The sequence below is a fragment of the Melanotaenia boesemani genome, chromosome 10, assembly GCF_017639745.1.
Source record: "Melanotaenia boesemani isolate fMelBoe1 chromosome 10, fMelBoe1.pri, whole genome shotgun sequence".
In the NCBI taxonomy this organism is placed as follows: domain Eukaryota; kingdom Metazoa; phylum Chordata; class Actinopteri; order Atheriniformes; family Melanotaeniidae; genus Melanotaenia; species Melanotaenia boesemani.
The window spans coordinates 36,753,381-36,771,927 of record NC_055691.1 but is presented as its reverse complement, the minus strand read 5'-3'; the positions used below and the strand labels follow the sequence as shown (position 1 = coordinate 36,771,927).

Sequence of the window (18,547 nt, the reverse complement as noted above, 5' to 3'; positions counted from 1 at the left end):
TCCCAGAGAAGCTTTCCAGGTTTCCCAGCCGAACGCAGGAGTGCATCCTAAACGTCAGGAACCGTCTCAACAGCCTTATGCCACAAGATGCCTAAGAAACAACAACAGCAAAAACAGAAGCAAGACAAGAATCAGCAGGACGTAGAACTCAACCAGCTCGTTCGACACTCACCTCTCTCTGCCCCTCATCATCCTCACCTGCGATCCCGCTCCCCATCTCCATCCTCCCCTAGTGCTAGCACCCTGGAGCTGCCCAACGTGCCGTCCTATCCACGCCTGCCGCCCATCGTCAGCCCGCCATCTAAGCGGCTGAGCTCCCTGCCCCACCAGCTGTTGGGTGTCTCTAACCCAGCCTTCTTCATTGAAGATGACTCAGATATTTCAGCACTAAGACCTGCAGGTGAATCCTTGTTAGTGGCGAGCTAACTGTCCTGTGTGATGACATTACTTCAACATACCTGAACGCTCATCATCTGCAGTCAGTGTAAAGAAGAAAATATTAAAAGAAAGTAACTGATGTTTGAGTTTAAATGTCATGGCAAATGATGTGTGTGTTCAGGAGTGTGACGTAGCTGTTTTGTGTTGTGAGTGTGGTGTTTTTTTTCATTTCTAAGTTAATTAATGGAGCCATTAGTTTGGCAGTGGTTTGAAGATAGGAAGGTTAAAAAAAGAAGAGATAATCCAAAACATGACACTAAACTGAGGTTAAAAAATATATTTTTTTTTTTTATGTATACCTCATGGCTACCCTAAGATTCAGATCATGAACACATGAGTGAAGTTTATATGGCTGTCCTCTTTTTTATTAGCTTTTAAGAAGTGCATAACCCAGATTACACAGCTCTCGGATCGCTGACACTTTGCGTTAACAATGAAGACGCACGTCTGCCAGATTAGTCTGGACTCCGTGGCTTGGTGGGTGAGTAGGCGAGTCGTAGCTGCCAGGGCATCCTTATACAGAGCCTAGTTCACAAGTGGATCGTCTTGCATCAACTTGGTGCTGGACCTGCTAAATCTGCCACTCCTGCTTCTGCCTGTGACCTGCTTCACATGTAGCATTAATATCTTTGCTAGTGGATTTACATGACTGTTTTACCTTATGTGCTGTTGTTTGTGATGCCCCAGATTAAATGGAAATAAATGTGCTGTCCCTCCTTCCAGAGAGCTCCAGTATCAATCTTCGTCCAGCTGTTAATGTAGAAGATGTTGATAATGAGAAAGCAGTGGAAGAAGGAGGAGTGGAAGAAGGGGGCGGAGGAGAGGAAAAAAATGACATCCCCCAGATTGTCGCCCCACAGGACCCCAAACTTACAACTCTCACTGTCCCTGTGACTCCATCAGGAGGCCGGCAGAGGTGAGAAACAGCAGCTATGGAGGCTAAATTCATGTCCACAACATCTTCAGCATAGATAATTCTGATCTGTAACAAGCAAACAAGACACTGGTAGCAGTTTGCTTCTGTCTGGGTTTAATGTGCACCAGAGGCTTTTCAAAGTGGGAAGAGGAGCTCCCTGCTGGGCACCAAACTGTTCCAGGAAAATAAATGTGAATCAAAGTAGTAATAGTTATTAAAAAGAGATTGCTCAGTAATTTTACATCTTTCTCTCGCTGTTCCTTCACATAATTATGTCAACAACAATGTTAACCCACATCGTCTCAGTTGTTTATTATCTAGAGATTAAATAACATCTCCAGACATCCAAGTAGGCAAAGCTAATAAATGAAACTACTTTTTTGTGCTAAGTGTTAAGGTGGAGGCCCACATTCTTAGACTTTGAAAAGCCTTACTGTTGACACTGTTAGAGAGAGAAAAAAAAACAAAGAAATAAAATAAAAACTCCATTTTATCTGGATATGCACTAAAATAGTTCTGATCTTTTTCTTTCCCATGCTTTGCGTTTACAGTAAAGGAGATAAAGAGTAAGGAAACTGCATGGGTGGTTTGAGTGGTGGTTGCTCCCTGGGCCCTGTGTGCTGTTCTTTCCTTCCAACACTAATCTGTTCAGTGAAACTGTAGTTTATGTTTGCATAGCACGTATGCAGAAATAACAAGTAGAATCAGTTTTTGCAAATGAAGCGTTTTGATCCAAATATGATGATAAAAACACAAGTTATTTAGAAAATTTGTTTATTTAAATGACAATTATTTTTTGAGAGTTGATGAATTATTGTGAAATGTATAATTTTGGAATGAAACGCTTCACGTTGTTTGTTTGAAACTGACGTCACTGCCTGTCCATCCTCTCGCTGTGCAGTCTGAGTCAGTAGAAACATAACTGTCTGTAATTTTGTGTCCTGTAGAAACAGTGTGCACACATAAGAAAATCTTTTCATTTTAACACTGAATATTGACTTATCCTGTTGTAGTTATTAGAGCTGCCAGAAATGGCACACATACGCACAAATCATCAAACGCTGTTGATGCAGAACACAAACATTTTGTGGTGTGAATCATTGTGGAGCACGATTTGCATGGAAAGAGGAGTATTTCCTGTTTTGTGTCTCTGTGTTGTGTTGCCCTGCTGTGAAGAAGGTTTTCTTAACCTTTTCATTGCTTTGTGCTTTTGGCTACTGTATGGTTGTTCTCATAACGTAGCAAAAGTCAATAAACGAATGCATCTCAATCTTGCACCTGCATCATGACTGTGTCACCTGCTTTTTACAGTGCTGTGGGTGATTTTTTTTCCTTCTTTGTTATTTGTTACTTGGATTAATGAAATGTTCCCAAACCCCTGATCTGATCACTCACAACAATAGTGGGAGGAATCGTAGGACTATCTGGACAAAGATGTAAGATTTCCGACCTTTAATGGTGTCCATCTGTTTCTGACTGTGATCACCATCAGGAATCCACTCATATTTCCTGTCTGAGCTGTCGTCTCATTCATTCATCATTTAAGAGCAAGATTCAAGATGTAGCTTTTATCTTCTTAGAGAGCATCCTTTAGACCCAACTCGATATCACATAAATCCATATCACAGTGGGTTTTAATCTGATGAATAGCAACTCTGAGGCAACTCTGACATGAAGTTGAGCCAATGATTACTGTGTCTACTCAACTTTAAAAGTAGGCTGCTTCATTCTCAAAGTGAAGATGATGATGATGAAGTAAGCATCCCTGTGAGAGCCTGGCCCAGCCAATCCAGTCTGCACAGCACTGATGACATGTGAGCTTCACACACAGACACAACCAATCACACTCTGACATAGTTCATAATATTAAATTCTACTTCTAATCTTACTTCTCACTTTATTTCTAAGTCTGAAAGAGCGTCCCGCCTCCTCGGCCAGTCAGACCAGCGCAGTGGTCAATGAGCGACTTCAGGAGCTTGTTAGGATGTTCAAAGAGAGAACAGAGAAGGCCAAGGAGAAACTCATTGAGCCAGACAGCTCCGATGAAGACAGCATCATCACATGTGAGTGTATTTTTATTTATTTATTCACACACGTTGAGCTGGTGTCAGAAAAGGTGTAGGAAAAATGAAGCTAGATAAAAAAAGATCTTCTCTCCCAACTCGTCACACGGGCGACTTGATCAGGAGGCTGCTAGAGTAACTGAGGGTCCCCCCGCAGCGTCTCTGGTGGATAAGCAGGGTTTCCTGAGCTGGGGGCGGGACAGCTGCAGGACAGTGCACCAAGGCAGCATTAAAGCTGTTAATGAAGCTTTTTGTAATGTAATTTTATTTTTGAGGATTCAACACCCAATGTTTTCCTCAACTTAACTAAGTACTTGTGATGCCTAAACATAACTAAATTATTTCATAACCAAATTTCAACCTTCTTTTTTACCCAAGAAATTTTAATGCTTAACAAAGTGGTAGAGATGCAGAGGGAGTCAAAATAAAGACAAAAAAATAGAAGTGGAAAAGCTCCAGTGCAGAGGCTGGATTTAAACACGAGCCCAATTCCCCTTTGATATCATCACTTTACTGTTAACCACTCAGCAGCTTTAATTGTTGACAGCCAACAATCTGCTCAAATGAAATATGAGAAGAATAAAAAACTGAATATCTCCATTGGGAATTACTAAAGTATATCTATCTTTCTATAACAGTTCTTTGTGCATACAGAAGTGATGGTAAAGGGTTAGCATGCGCATTGCAAACTGAAACAAAGGAGTACTGACCAAGTATGTAACGTGTTGGGAATGAGAATGTGATGTAAATATAGCAGCAGCTGTGAGCAGACCTTACAGTATATTTTAATTTCAGGTTGACAAAACAAAAATCACCCCGGCCTAGCTGGGAAACCAGCTACTCATACCCAAACAATGGACCAATCTGTGTGCACAAAAATATTATGGGTAAGTAGAAGCAGTAAGAGCTTCTATCCATGCTGCTGCCCTCTCCTTCTTCATCCCTAAAGGTGCACCAGCTGTGTCCCTTTTTCCTGCTAGTTCCCATCCATCCATCCTTGGCTATACCCACTTTAATACACGGTTGCTAGGGGCTTTCAGTAGAATAGACTTAAATGCTCCAGTGTTAAAAAAAAAAGTTCTTCTAATAATGTGCCTGTGAACAGTTCTACTGGACACCTTCACTCCAAAATGCTCCATTCTAGCTCAGTTTAGTCTCACTCTGATTGGTCAAATAATATGACTGGTAGACTGGATGGCAGCAGATATTTATTCATTTGAGGTAGACTAAACAATTCACTATTCAGAAAAAAATATCTCCCTTTAATGTTGACACTGGATTATATAATATTGCAGACTATGCATATGCATAGAAAAGCAACACGGCACACTAAGAGGGCAAACCTTGTTGTGAGTTAACTTCATGTTCACGTGAGGCTTCTGTAGTGAGCCGGAAGTGTAATTGCTAGTTCGGTTGTGTATGCTAGCATAAAAAGATGACACGTGGAAAAACCTGAATTGTCCTTCATTCACATGACATGATGTTAGAATTAAGGGCTCCATGCTAGTGCCGGCGACGACATGGCTAAGTTTGGTCCCCCAGAGCCATTCAATTCTGCCCACCAAGCAGAGTGGCCGTTGTGGAGGCATTCCGAGTGGCATCGAAGCTGAAGAAGGAGAGCAGGGAGGTGCAGGTGAATTCTCTTCTGTGTGCTATGGGGAGAGATGCGGAGCCTATCCACAGCTTGTTTGTTTTTCCTGCTGGCAAATGGACTAAGTCAAATTTCATACGCGAGATCCCATCGGATGTAGAGCCCCCCGCTACAGACCTGGTTGATTCCCTTCACTGGATGTGTTCAAATAACACTGGAATAACTGGGAAAGATCCCAAACTGGACGGTCAAACTGGTCTCTCCTACTGGAACAGTGCTGGTCCCAGACCAAAGTTATCAACCCCAGCCAGAACCTGGTCTGATGTTGTTCGTCGCAGAGGTAAATCCAACATAAAAGTTAAAGCTCCAGCACTCACTCCACCACCTGAAGTCTCATTGCATAATAAATATGATGTGTTGACTCCTAATAAAATGAATGATAATGAATGTAATGCAAAAGTCAATAAAACTTGAGAAACAGCCCTAAAACTCAGCCAAGGGTTAACCAAAACAGGAGGAGAAGCTAGAATTCCATAACCAGGAGGACTGGAGAAGCTATCGGACTCAGTTCTAGTTGGAAACTCTATAACAAGATGTGAGGACGGAAGAGACGGAAAATCTAACTTTTCCTGATCCATCAGTCAGGGATCTGATAGAGATCTTTAGACCATTCTGTCTTCACATCCAGATGGTATGAAGATTATTGTCCACACAGGATCTTTGGATATTCTGAGGAGGAAAACTGGTTCAGAGATCCTGAAGAAAGACTTTTCTCTGCTGTTGGAGAGATTGTGTCAGTTTGGCGCACCAGGTCCACATCCCAGGACCTGTTCCCACTGCAGGTAAAGGAACTGAGCTTCTCAGGAGTTTTCTTTGCCTGAACACATGGTTATCAGATGCATGTATCACCCATGGGATAAAGTTCATTGATAACTTCAGTATCTTATGAAACTGTAAGGAGCGACTTAGACCTGATGGTGTGCATCCAGGTCTAACTGGATCCAGATTACCTACTGCACATCTGCGTCATGCTGTTGGGACGGCAAACCCAAACATGATGTACAGATAAGAGTGACGGACACAGCAGAGAGGCGATCAACTTCCAGCTCTCCCCCCTCACCAGACCCTCTTCTCCACATCACCCAAGGTCTTCAAAGGATGTCTCTATCCCGGACCGGACCCCAGCGACCACCATCTACCAAGAAATACAGGGCTCCCCCTCCTCATCCTCCTCTTAGATCATCTGTCCTGGCAGAGCAGGACACGGGAGGAGGTGCAGGAGGTTCCCAGAGCAGCAGAATTCACAACAAAGATAACATGCCACGATGCGTTCAGGGTCCTTGCTGTAGTTTTGCTACTACTAACAGCTGTTCTGAGATCAAGCCTGGACCCAGTAGGATTCCTGTGTTAGTAAAATAAGGAATTGAACACGGTCAGTTTGTGGGGTGAATCGATCTAATCTGTTAACTGTACCTTGTATAACTCAGAATACAACAGAGACCAGAGGAAACTTCATAAAGCTGCTGTACTAAATGTTAGATCTCTGTCCAACAATCACTGTTAGTTAATGACTTCATCATTTCTCACAGTTTAGATTTTCTTTTTCTAACAGAGACGTGGTGAACAAAAGAAACAAGTGTTACATTTCTTAATGAAACAGCACCCCCTCATTTTGTTTTAAAAATAAAAAAATAATTCTGATATTATGTCACAATTTAATATGGTCGATTTAAAAATCCTACAAGAAATAGTTTGGCATCTGAAATCAGCAACATGCACTCTGGACATGATACCATCTGACTTTTTAAAACCAGTTCTTACCCCAGTAGAAAGTGATCTCCAACTGATAGTTAACAGCTCACTGGCATTAGGCACTAAAGATGGCTGCCATTAAGCCCCTCCCCTACTGCAGGACAGTAGCTCATGAGGACCGGAGTTGGAGACCCCTGTTCTACACCAATCGCAGTGACTGGAGCGAGCCCTGTTAACTGATGACAGGATGACAAATCCACACCACTGTTCCAGCACTAGAGAAGCCATTACTGTCACAGCCAGCCAACTTTGACCTCGCCCACCAGAAAGACGCCGTGGCTAAGAAAGCTTACAGGTCCGCAGATACTCAGCTCGTCCTTTCCCTGAGCTGCACTCTGGCCAAACTGTCAGGACAAAGCTTAACGGAGACAAAGGTTGGAAGACGCAATCAGCAAGTCCATGGAGCCAAGATCCTATGTGGTGGAAATGGACAACGGTCCAGTGACTTGTCGTAGCAGGCGGCTTCTTCAGGCTGTTTCAGAGACCCCCAATACAGCGGAGCAACAGCATTGCACCAGTCCTGTCCAACCACAGCAGGACTGCAGTTCCACAGTTATGATGGTGGAGAGTCCACAGGAACCATCACAGAGTCAACCATCGTCAGGTCCTTCCCCGATGTCTTCTCTCCAGTCTGCCACTCCGCAGAGACTGGCCTCAGACTTAGAGACAGATTAATATCTCTCTTAAAAGGGCAGAATAATGCTTTCTCAGGACTGAGGGTCGTCTACGCCGATGATGTCCGGGTGTTCGGGTGGGGTGAGAGAATGGGAAAGTTGAATTATGGGAAAGGAGTGATATTTATGTTTATTTTGCAAAATGGTGACAGACTCTATTTATTTACTGTATTTCCAGTCAAACAGTTCTAAATGTGTCTGCCTTGCAGTTTAACGATTCCTTATATTTATTTTCTTCTATGGTCTGTATTAATATAGCTAAAAGTGCTTTACATTATATGTCACATTCACCCATTCTCACCCATTCTCACACATATTTACACACTGATGGCGGAAGCTGCCATGAAAGGAGCAAAATGGAGTTTGGTATCTTGCTCAGGGACACCTCAACATGAGCTCGACAGACCGAGGATCGAACCGGCAACCCTCAGGATACAAGACGACCGCTCTGCCCACTCAGTCACACCGCCCCATTTCCCTCGTTCTTATGAAAGGAGGAAATGTTTTGAGATAACTTAATGTTCATGTGAGGCTTCTGTAGTGATAGCAATAAAGGAAGACACATGGAAAAACCTGAATCGTCCCTTATTCACGACACCCCAAAAGCTTCCCTGTAAATTTTGGAGTCTTTCTTCCTTTTGGTTCTTTTGCTAAATGTTTGCTCTTTCTGCATGTATTTATAGTGGTTATTTCCTTATTTGTGTAAAGAAAACAGCAATCAGGCTCCAGGTGGCAGTTTAAAATATAACTCAGGTATTATCATTATTTTCCCGTAGATAAATGATCCTGCTGAGGCAACACACACATGCAGGCACAATGCAATCCTCCCTAATCTGCCTTTTTAATAAATGTGAAGAAATGTGTCATCATCTTCTGACCTTTTGTACTTTCCTCTGTCATGTTCTGTCAGCTCCCCCTGAGCCTACTGCTCCTCAGTCTCCTCCTGGAGATGCATCGTTGCAAGAGGGTCCATCAAGAGGAGGAGGAGAAGGAGGAGGAATAGAGAACAGGATAGAAGAGAACTTGTCTGCTCGCTGTTGCAAGCTGAAAACTCCTCGGTGGATACGAGCCTGTTTACACTTCCACTTCCCTGCCAGCATCGACCCTTTCACCAGTGAGAACTTTCACCTTTAGTCACTAGTTGACAGATAGTAGCAGATGCTTAGAGATGATGAGTATCAAGAGGTTGAGAGTCTGGGCTCTCCTGACTCAGCCTACACCTCATCAATGCTCTTATAGTTTAACGCCTTAATTCCTCCATCTCTGTCTCCCCTTCATCCTTCCATATGGCCTTCTCTCACCAGACCTGATGTATGTGCTGTGGATGTTCGTGGTGTCTCTGGCCTGGAACTGGAACGTTTGGTTCATCCCGGTGCGCTGGGCCTTTCCTTACCAAACCCCAGACAATATTTACTACTGGCTGTTGATGGACTACCTTTGCGACCTGATTTACATCCTGGACATCACAGTTTTTCAGCCACGCCTGCAGTTTGTGCGAGGAGGGGACATCGTGGTGAGTTGAACACCGAAAGCTGGTGTTCTCTGTGGTTATAGAAATTTCCCTGCCAGTAACAGGAAACAACTCGTATAAGTGAAGAAATTAATGTGCCATTGCCTTTGTTTTTATCTGTGGTTGTCTTAATGACAGAGTGACAAAAAAGAGATGAGAAAGAATTACGTGAAAACAACACGCTTCAAGGTAAATACCTGGAGATGAGTGAGAGTTTACCTTCAACACTATTCTGCCTTTTTTTTTAAAATAAAACTCAGGTTTTCTTGTTTTTTAGTTAGACGTTGCTAGTCTTGTTCCCCTGGAGCTCTTCTATTTTAAAACTGGCATCAACCCCCTGCTTCGTTTACCCAGACTACTGAAAGTGAGACTCTCTACAGCACACGCAACCATTCTCTCATAGCACATTAACATCTTCTAGGGCAGCCCTTCCCAACTGGATCAGATCAGGATTAGATCAGGGGCTGATTGTAAAAAAATATAAAAATGTAGCTTACATTTATCAAATAGTTTGGGGATTTTTATCAGGGCTGTCAAAAATGAACACGTTAATGTATAAACAACAAATTTATGCCTCAGGCCACGTTAAAAATCTGAACATATAGGTGCTGTTAACAGAATCTACCAAAAAAAACAAAAAACAAAACCCACATTTTTACTAACTGCACCAGCATAAGGAAATAAGCTTGTTTTGACACCAACTTTAATATTCTTTTGTTTTTCTTCCACACCTCCACAGATCAACTCCTTCTTTGAGTTTAACGAGCATCTAGAAGCCATCTTGACCAAAGCCTACATTTACAGGTCAGCTGTGCTGCACACTTTTCATTTTTATTACTGAAACGGGAGTAAGAACTACGAAGATTTAAAGATAATAAATTATTGTTCTTGCTCCCTTTCCTCCTTATTATGCATCAACAGACGTCATGCCAGGCAGTGGTGCAGTTAAAATATGATTTTCTGTCTCTCAGGGTGATCCGTACCACCACTTATCTCCTCTACTGCCTCCACTGCAACGCCTGTCTCTACCACTGGGTCTCTGTGTTCGTAGGCCTGGGATCTACACAGTGGGTGTACAACGGCGTCGGTAACAGGTTGGTGGACATCAGAATCTGTGACTGTGCTAAACTATAAATCACATCTGTAATATGAAAAAAAAACAATCCAGGTAATTAAAACAGATCTCCTTTTATTTTGAAACGAGTTTTATTGTGCTCATTTTTATTTGTTAGTTTCTCTTCCTGCCTTCTTTCAGTGGCATCTTTCTTTTTTTCTGCTCAGTTACATTCGCTGTTACTACTTTGCGGTGAAAACCCTGCTCACCATTGGAGGTGTGCCAGCTCCCACCTCCATGTTTGAGAGCATCTTCCAGCTCATCAACTATTTTATTGGAGTTTTTGTCTTCTCCATCATGATTGGACAGGTATGTTTTCACATGTAAATGAAGCATGTGTCTGTTGCGTTTCAAGGTCCAGTGTGTGAATAGTAAAATAAAATAAAATAAAACAAAGGTCCAGTGTTTAAGAATTACGGACATCTAGTGGTAAAGATGGGTATAATATTAAATACCAAGCACAGTTGTGAATGGACATAAACATGTTTTCACCTCACAACAAACTGGGTGCCTTTTAAGGCTTGACTGCTTATTCTTTCACTGTTATGCTGATGATGAACAAACCGATGAGCCGACGAAGCCCCGTGAAAGTGAGACGTCTAGCTCGCTGCTGTGGTGAAACAGAGCTGCAGCTCCCTGAACATTTCACTGACATTTACTCACTACATTTCTCACACACACAGACCTTCCTCCTGCACTTTATCCACCTGGTAAATAATACTTGGCTGTGAATAATTTTCTGTAAATAATGAGGTGTTCTTACATCTTTGCTTTTACTTATTCATGTGTGCCTGTTATATTTCTATTTTCTTTTTTGTGTGCTTGAGCCGAGACTCCTCAAAATTTTGTTGTTCTTGCATCATGACAATAAAGATCTTGAATTCGAACTGAATCTTGAATCTTGTAGAACCATAAACCTGAACTTAAAACATATTAATTTAAATGCGTTTTTAATGCTTAATAGCCCCGTGGTGCTGGCATTTCTACCAGCTTTTTACTGCTTTTCTATCTTTTAAACTATGTTTTTGTTTTATTTTCTTGTTTTATCTTTACTGTTACGAACTCTGATCACCTTCGGATGTTGTAAAGTGATGTAAAAATAAATGTTGATTGATTGAACTCTTTCTCCTGTTAAACAAAGCAGCTACTGCAGTTTTAAAGCTTGTTTGTCCATTCAGAGACACCGTAGTAAAAATGGTGGCAGCTGCATGTATGTGGACCCACGGCAAGTAGATATAATTGGTTCATTCTAAGAGAATAAAAACATAACAGTTATTTTAGTAAAGTCATTACATAACAATGGTTTTTAATAATAGATTCTAATTTTCCGTTGATGAGCTTTGATTTTGTTCCGCATTTCCCCTTTAATGCAGCATTCTGCAGACACTGACAGGTGATGAATCTTGTGTGAAATAAATTCTTTAAGTGTGTTTCTCGTTTGCCAGATGCGTGATGTGGTCGGTGCAGCCACAGCAGCTCAAACCTACTACCGCACCTGCATGGACAACACCATTAAATACATGTCTTCCTATCGCATCCCTAAAGATGTCCAGAACCGTGTCAAGACCTGGTACAACTACACCTGGCAGTCACAAGGCATGCTGGGTAGGAAGGAATTTCTGTGTTCATTCGAACACTTTTGTTTGTAATACATCTGGACTTTGGGCTGTCCCTGACTCCTTCCTGTTTGCAGACGAGCAGGAGCTGCTGACTCAACTGCCAGATAAAATGCGTCTGGACATAGCTGTAGATGTCAACTACTCCATTGTGAGCAAAGTCCCTCTTTTTCAGGTAGAAGTGATGCAGAAATCCAGACCGAGTCATTAAATAAAGTCAATGAAAATCCTGTCTGTGAAAACATGCTTTTGTTATTATTTGCTCTCTTTCTTCTTGACAGGGTTGTGACAGACAAATGATTTTTGACATGCTAAAAAGCCTCCGGTCTGTCGTCTACCTTCCTGGAGATTATGTCTGCAAAAAGGTAGATTTTTCTATTTTTTCTTTCATTTTTACCTCTTTTATTATTTGCTTTCATTTCATCATCTGCCTGTGTATTTTTGTCTGGCTCAGGGCGAGGTGGGTCGGGAGATGTACATCATAAAAGCAGGAGAGGTGCAGGTGGTTGGAGGACCTGATGGAAGAACGGTGTTTGCCACTCTCAGAGCAGGTTCGGTCTTTGGAGAGATAAGGTGAAGAGAAAGAAAGATCAACTCATTCAGACTTGATGCAACATGTGTGCTTTTACCTGCCATGCCTTCTGCAACACGTGGGTCACATCCTCATTTTCACAAAACCAATACAAATCTCTTAAAAAGTATTTTTAAACATAAAGAAAAGTCCGTTATTTATTATAAAAACCAAAGACTTCACTTATTAATTTTTTAAAAACTTTTTTATTCAGAGCTCATTTTAAACAAAGACGTTGGTCTACATAAATTCAAGGAGTGATATAAAACCTTAGGAAACTAAATTTGTGCTGGAGAAACTCAGACCAGAAGAAATTGAGCCAAAACCAAAAGTGAGAGGAAATGTGGAGGCCATATGGAAGCTTTACTTGCATAAGGAGGTTGAGTCTGCCAGTCACAATGTCAAAAATAAGTCTGTGTGTGATGGAGAAAGCAGCACGTTGCATGAATGTGTGTGGAAATGTGTTGTTTTTAACCAGGATGTTTTCTGGTTTGCAGTTTGCTTGCAGTTAGTGGGGTTAACAGGCGCACAGCCAATGTGATCGCTCATGGCTTTACCAACCTGTTCATCCTGGACAAGAAAGACCTGAATGAGATCCTGGTCCACTATCCCGAGTCCAAGAAACTGCTTTGCAAGAAAGCCAGGTTAAAAATAAATGAGATTACTTATTACCAGTTATTCCTCGCTGTACACAGTTTAAATTTTAAGTGTTTATCAGCAGTAAGAAGTTCTTAGACTGTATTTGTTCATCTGGCTTTTAATGTCTTAATCACAGGAAGATGCTTAATAAGGGAAAGAAACCTGAACCCAAAGAGGAGCCTAAAGAACCCCCACAGATACCAGCAGCACCTCGCAGGTCAGAAACTCCCAAACTGCTCAGAGCGGCGCTCGAGATGACGGAAAGATCTTCTGGAATGAAAGGAGCTCTGGCTAAAGTCAAAGAGAAGACTAACAAGTCCAGGATCTCGTTACAGGTAAACACAATATAACCCTGGGCAACCAGTTATGTCTCTATGTATGTCTGTATGTATGTGTGTATATATGTATGTGTGTATATATGTATGTATGTATGTGTGTGTATGTATGTATGTATGTATGTATGTATGTATGTATGTGTGTGTGTATGTCTGTATGTATGTATGTATGTCTGTATGTATGTGTGTATATATGTATGTATGTGTGTGTGTATGTCTGTATGTATGTATGTATGTCTGTATGTATGTGTGTATATATGTATGTATGTATGTGTGTGTATGTATGTATGTATGTATGTGTGTGTGTATGTCTGTATGTATGTATGTATGTCTGTATGTATGTGTGTATATATGTATGTATGTATGTGTGTGTATGTATGTATGTATGTATGTGTGTGTGTATGTCTGAATGTATGTATGTATGTGTGCGTATATATATGTATGTATGTATGTATGTATGTATGTGTGTGTATGTATGTCTGTATGTATGTGTGTGTGTATGTATGTATGTGTGCGTGTATATATGTATGAATGTGTGTATATGTGTGTATGTATGTGTGTATAATAATAATAATAATACATTTTATTTAAAGCGCCTTTCAGGGCACCCAAGGACGCTGTACAAACAAATAATAAAACATTAAAAGTACAGGAGAGGCAGACATATACAACACAATCTAAAAATCTCAACATAAAGGGCAGAGTGGCGAGGATGTGATTGAAGATAATGTTACAGACAGTATGCTGTTCTGAAAAGATGAGTTTTGAGTTTGGAAATGAAGATGAGGAGAGAGTCGGTATTGCGGAGGTCAGGAGGAAGTGCGTTCCAGAGCTGGGGAGCAGAGCGACTGAAAGCTCTGCTCCCCATGGTGCTGAGACGGGCAGGAGGGACAGAGAGATGGATAGAAGAGGAGGAGCGAAGACATCTGGAAGGGGTGACTATGTGGAGAAGATCTGAGAGGTAAGGGGGTGAGAGTTTATGTATGGATTTGTATGTATGGAGGAGGATCTTGTATTCTATCCTGTACTTGATGAGAAGCCAGTGGAGTTCTTGCAGGATGGGGGTGATGTGATGAAAGGAAGGAGTTCGGGTGATGATGCGGGCAGCAGAATTCTGAACCATTTGGAGTTTCTGAAGGGATTTTTGTGGGAGGCCAAAGAGGAGAGAGTTGCAGTAATCCAGGCGGGAGGTGACAAGGCTGTGCACTAGGATAGAGGTGGTGTGGGGGGTGAGGGAGGGGCGAAGACGGCTGATATTGCGCAGATGGAAATAAGCTGAGCGGGTGATGTTATTGATGTGTGAGGTGAATGATAAGGTGCTGTCGAGGATGACACCCAGACTCTTGACCTGAGGGGAGGGGGAAACTGAGGCGCTGTTGATGGTGAGGGAGAAACTATTAACTTTGGAAAGGGTGGATTTGGTACCAATGAGGAGAATTTCAGTTTTATTACTGTTCAGTTTTAGGAAGTTGGTGGTGAACCAGGATTTTATTTCCAGGAGACAGGCAGAGAGGGAGGTAGGTGGGAGAGTGGAATTTGGTTTACAGGACAGGTAGAGCTGGGTGTCATCCGCGTAACAGTGGAAAAAGATATTGAATTTACGGAAGATGAGACCAAGGGGGAGGAGATAGGTGATGAATAGAAGAGGCCCCAGGACAGAACCTTGGGGCACACCTGTGGAGACTGGGGAGTGATCGGAAGTGAAAACATGTATGTGTGTATGTGTGTATGTGTGTGTGTATGTATGTATGTATGTATGTATGTATGTATGTATGTATATGTGTGTGTGTATGTATGTATGTATGTATGTATATGTGTGTGTGTATGTGTGTATGTATGTATGTATGTATGTATGTATGTATGTATGTGTGTCTGTATGTATGTATGTGTGTATGTCTGTATGTATGTATGTACAATATGCAAGATTATAACCGATGGTTCATTTCCATCTTTGGTCTGCAGGCAGGTAGATGTACAAAAACAGTCAAATATAACGATGTAATACATTGGCAACATATAATAACATAGCAGAGGGACAGATACGTAACAAAAGACATGGACAACAGCATTTATTCACATTGAGTGGTTGGAAATTAAAAAACATCTAGTAAAGAGTCTAAATATCTCCAAAAATAACACACAAAAACAACAACTTTGGGTGGAACACATGGTGGGTACATTGTTGGTGTGTTTAGATATATTGGTCACAAAAAATACAAAATAAAAAACTAAATTAAAATAATAATAAACACGGCAGCCAGACCATCATTCTGCTGTCATGATGCGGGACAGGACTGGTAAAAAAAACATCAATCAGTCATCTCCTCTTCTCTCTCTTCCTCCAGCCGTCCATCTCCTCCTCCCTGCCTCCTCCATCTCCCGTCCCCAGCTGTGGACATGACAGGGACACGCCAGAGATGGACACGCCTTTGTCCATCTCTGCCAGGTTAACAACGTTTCGCTCGACTTCTCGTTGCCGATCCTCACGGCTCCTCAGCATCACCGTCGACACGGAGGATGTCAGTGAGGATGACTGGGATGAGGATGGGACGAAGAAAGAGAAGAAGTCGTGATGACTTTTTTTTATTCATAAAACGATGGTTGTAGGGTTGTCCTGTCCGCACCTCAACATAAGGAAAGCAGATGAGGGAGGGGTCTCACCCGGATGCTAAAGGAGAAAATTTGGTGATGAGAGTCGGTGTAAAGCTGCAGATTTTAATGATGCTTGCATAGCTCACTCCGATCAGTCGTTTTTACACAAACACATGTCTTGTCTCTTTGCAACATGCAAAATGAAGAAATGTTTTTGTTGCTGTTGTTTCCTAAATGTTTACAGTTGTAATCCTGAAAGAACAACTTGCCTTATTTGTTTTTTACATTTCTGTCTTGTGTTGGCGTGAGTAGGGCGAGCAGGCTGCTTTCATTTCTGATACTGTAGATATTTACAGAAATAATCTTTTACATTCTAATACACTGCACATGTTTAAAATCAATCGTTACATTATTGTTCTGTAAAATCCAGCTACTGATGGTGTAGTTAGCATTGTATGTATGACTATTTATGTCTGTGTTTACTTTGCTTGCTTTTGTACAGATGACTGAAATTAAGATTTATTTTTTCCACTAATGTAAAGTCACTGTGCAGTCTGCAGTGTCACCACATGTACAATCATTCTAAAAATGTTGTTATATTTGTTCTGTAAATGTGTTTATGAAAAAAAATATTATTCAGTAATAATTCAGAGAAGATATTCTCTTACTTTTTGTAAATACGTTTTTATCAAAGTCTGCAAACCGGCTAATCACACTGCCAGACAACCTGTAGAAAAATATCTATTTTTTCTGTATAATGTCCTCTATAAGCAGTTCTTCACAGATGTTGTAATGTCTTTTGTAAATTTCACATTTCACTGGACTAAATAAGTTTAAGCATGTTTTTTGTCAGTTTATATATATATATATATATACAATAAGCAGTTAAAGGCAGTTGTTTTTTAATGTGTTTGATTTAACCTTTTGTAGAAGTTGCTTGAAAATATATAAAACAAGGATCATAAATATTTAGATGCAATAGTGTTGATTCATTTCAAACTCCCATGGTAAAACTGAAGGTTGAAGCCTGCAAAACTAAACCAAAGACAGGCCAAGATGAGTCAGTGTGGGCCATGTTGGAAAAAACATGTTGACCACAAGAACACGGGGAAGGTGACAGAGTGGCAACACATTCCTGTAAACCGTGTTAATGGTAACAGATTGCATGTAATCTAGATTAGATATAACTAAATCAACCCTGATATAAGAGAGGAAATGTTAAACCAATATTCATTATTTGAGTATATATATATATATATATATATATATATACACATACACACGATTGATGACTCACAGTTTTAACCACATACCACAGCCACTAAATCTGATGGGGTAAACAGGAAGCAGCAGGACCCCTTCCATTTGTGGTCTGAAAAAATTTTCAAGAGAAATTTTTACTCTTTCATGAAATCTTGCAAAAATGGATTAAAAGGATTTAAAAAAACAAACAAACAAACAAAAAACGAATGGCAGAGCTATGCAAAATATCAACATATTTACAGCTACAGCAGTAAAACATTTTTGATGAAAATAGGTTAAATTGTAAAGAAAATTTTAAAAGGGAGTTTGTTTTTGTTTTTGCATGTTGTATTTTTTATTAAATCATTAGTGATCATTCATTTCAAACTTCCATGGTAAAACTGAACACCTGCTCTTCTGTCTGTGGGAAACTTCCATTTTTCTGTAATTGTTTCAGTATGATACCAGTGGTGTTGGTGGTGCAACAGTAAGTTTTTTATGTAAGTCAACAAATAAACAAACTAAACCAAAGACAGGCCAAGATGAGTCAGTGTGGGTCATGTTGGAAAAAAACATGTTGACCACAAGAAGGTGGTGGGAAGGAAGGTGACAACACATTTCTGTAAACAGCGTTAATGGTAACAGATCGCACGTAATCTAGATTAGATATAACTAAATCAACCCTGATTTAAGGGAGGAAATGTTAAACCAATATTATTTTGCAAATGTGTGTGTGTGTAGCATCTCCGCATCTCCTCATGATAGAGTGGGTTGAGTTTGTTATAATTTTATTCTTTTTTATTTATATTCAAAATGTAAACTTAGTGCTTTATGTAGCCTTTTATATATAATTAAAAACTGTAGCTAAAAAAATAATTACAGAAGAAAGAAGAGGATTCATTTATAAACAACCCACTGCATTTTACAGCTGTTTCTCTGACATCGATCCCATTTTTCCTAATAATAATAAATAAGTATTTTCTAACTATTCTCTTATTTTTCAAATCCTAAAAAAGCTTTGTTCTGCAGCATCGCTGCAGCCGCCGCCGCTGCTTTTGCCGCCGCCGCCGCTGCTTGGTGGAAAGGAGGATGTGTCCATTTTTGTCCATTATAGATTCATCTTACTAAGCGTCACCCTCTCCACTACAGTTCTCAGTGTATCCAGTCTCAGCCCAGTCTGTCCAGCCTTTTAAGGGTTTTGTCTGTAAGACCCCAGACCACTGCAGTCCCAGACATGTCATGTGATTTGATTGTCCAGTAATAAACTCGCCTATAAGCACAACGGAAAAATGACTGTCCTTCTATTTCCAACCAGGCCATCACTACGCGGACAGTAATAAAACTGGAAAATTTTCATCCTCTTTGTAGTAAAACGAGTAAAACTCACTCCTGTCGCGGATGGAGCGTCTCAGTTGCCTAACAACTCAACAGCCA

General features: G+C 40.8%; 1 protein-coding gene across 3 annotated transcripts; it reads left to right on the top strand.

The window, feature by feature from the left end:
• LOC121648033 (cyclic nucleotide-gated cation channel beta-1-like) lies at window positions 1–16,839 on the top strand. 3 transcript variants are annotated; one of them, XM_041997936.1, is made up of 20 exons: window positions 1–400; window positions 1,162–1,354; window positions 1,906–1,920; window positions 2,758–2,790; window positions 3,070–3,168; window positions 3,263–3,417; window positions 8,405–8,608; window positions 8,799–9,007; window positions 9,143–9,193; window positions 9,282–9,368; window positions 9,744–9,808; window positions 9,976–10,098; window positions 10,286–10,427; window positions 11,564–11,723; window positions 11,812–11,909; window positions 12,016–12,099; window positions 12,189–12,307; window positions 12,803–12,949; window positions 13,081–13,279; window positions 15,625–16,839. In XM_041997936.1, exons 1-20 carry the CDS (start codon window positions 88–90, stop codon window positions 15,850–15,852), a joined length of 2,724 nt encoding a protein of 907 aa, XP_041853870.1. In that variant the 5' UTR covers window positions 1–87; the 3' UTR covers window positions 15,853–16,839. The 3 variants fall into 3 exon arrangements, with proteins under 3 accessions (XP_041853870.1, XP_041853872.1, XP_041853873.1); XM_041997938.1 differs by lacking the exon at window positions 2,758–2,790; XM_041997939.1 differs by lacking the exons at window positions 1,906–1,920; window positions 2,758–2,790.
• The last annotated feature ends 1,708 nt before the right edge of the window (window positions 16,840–18,547 follow it).

Bases quoted from the DNA above. Each gene is read 5' to 3' on its own strand.
- LOC121648033 (XM_041997936.1), top strand. From the start codon at position 88: ATGCCTAAGAAACAACAACAGCAAAAACAGAAGCAAGACAAGAATCAG. The intron at 8,609-8,798 runs GTGAGAACTTTC...TTCTCTCACCAG, and splicing joins CAGCATCGACCCTTTCACCA to ACCTGATGTATGTGCTGTGG. The intron at 10,099-10,285 runs GTTGGTGGACAT...TTTTCTGCTCAG, and splicing joins TACAACGGCGTCGGTAACAG to TTACATTCGCTGTTACTACT.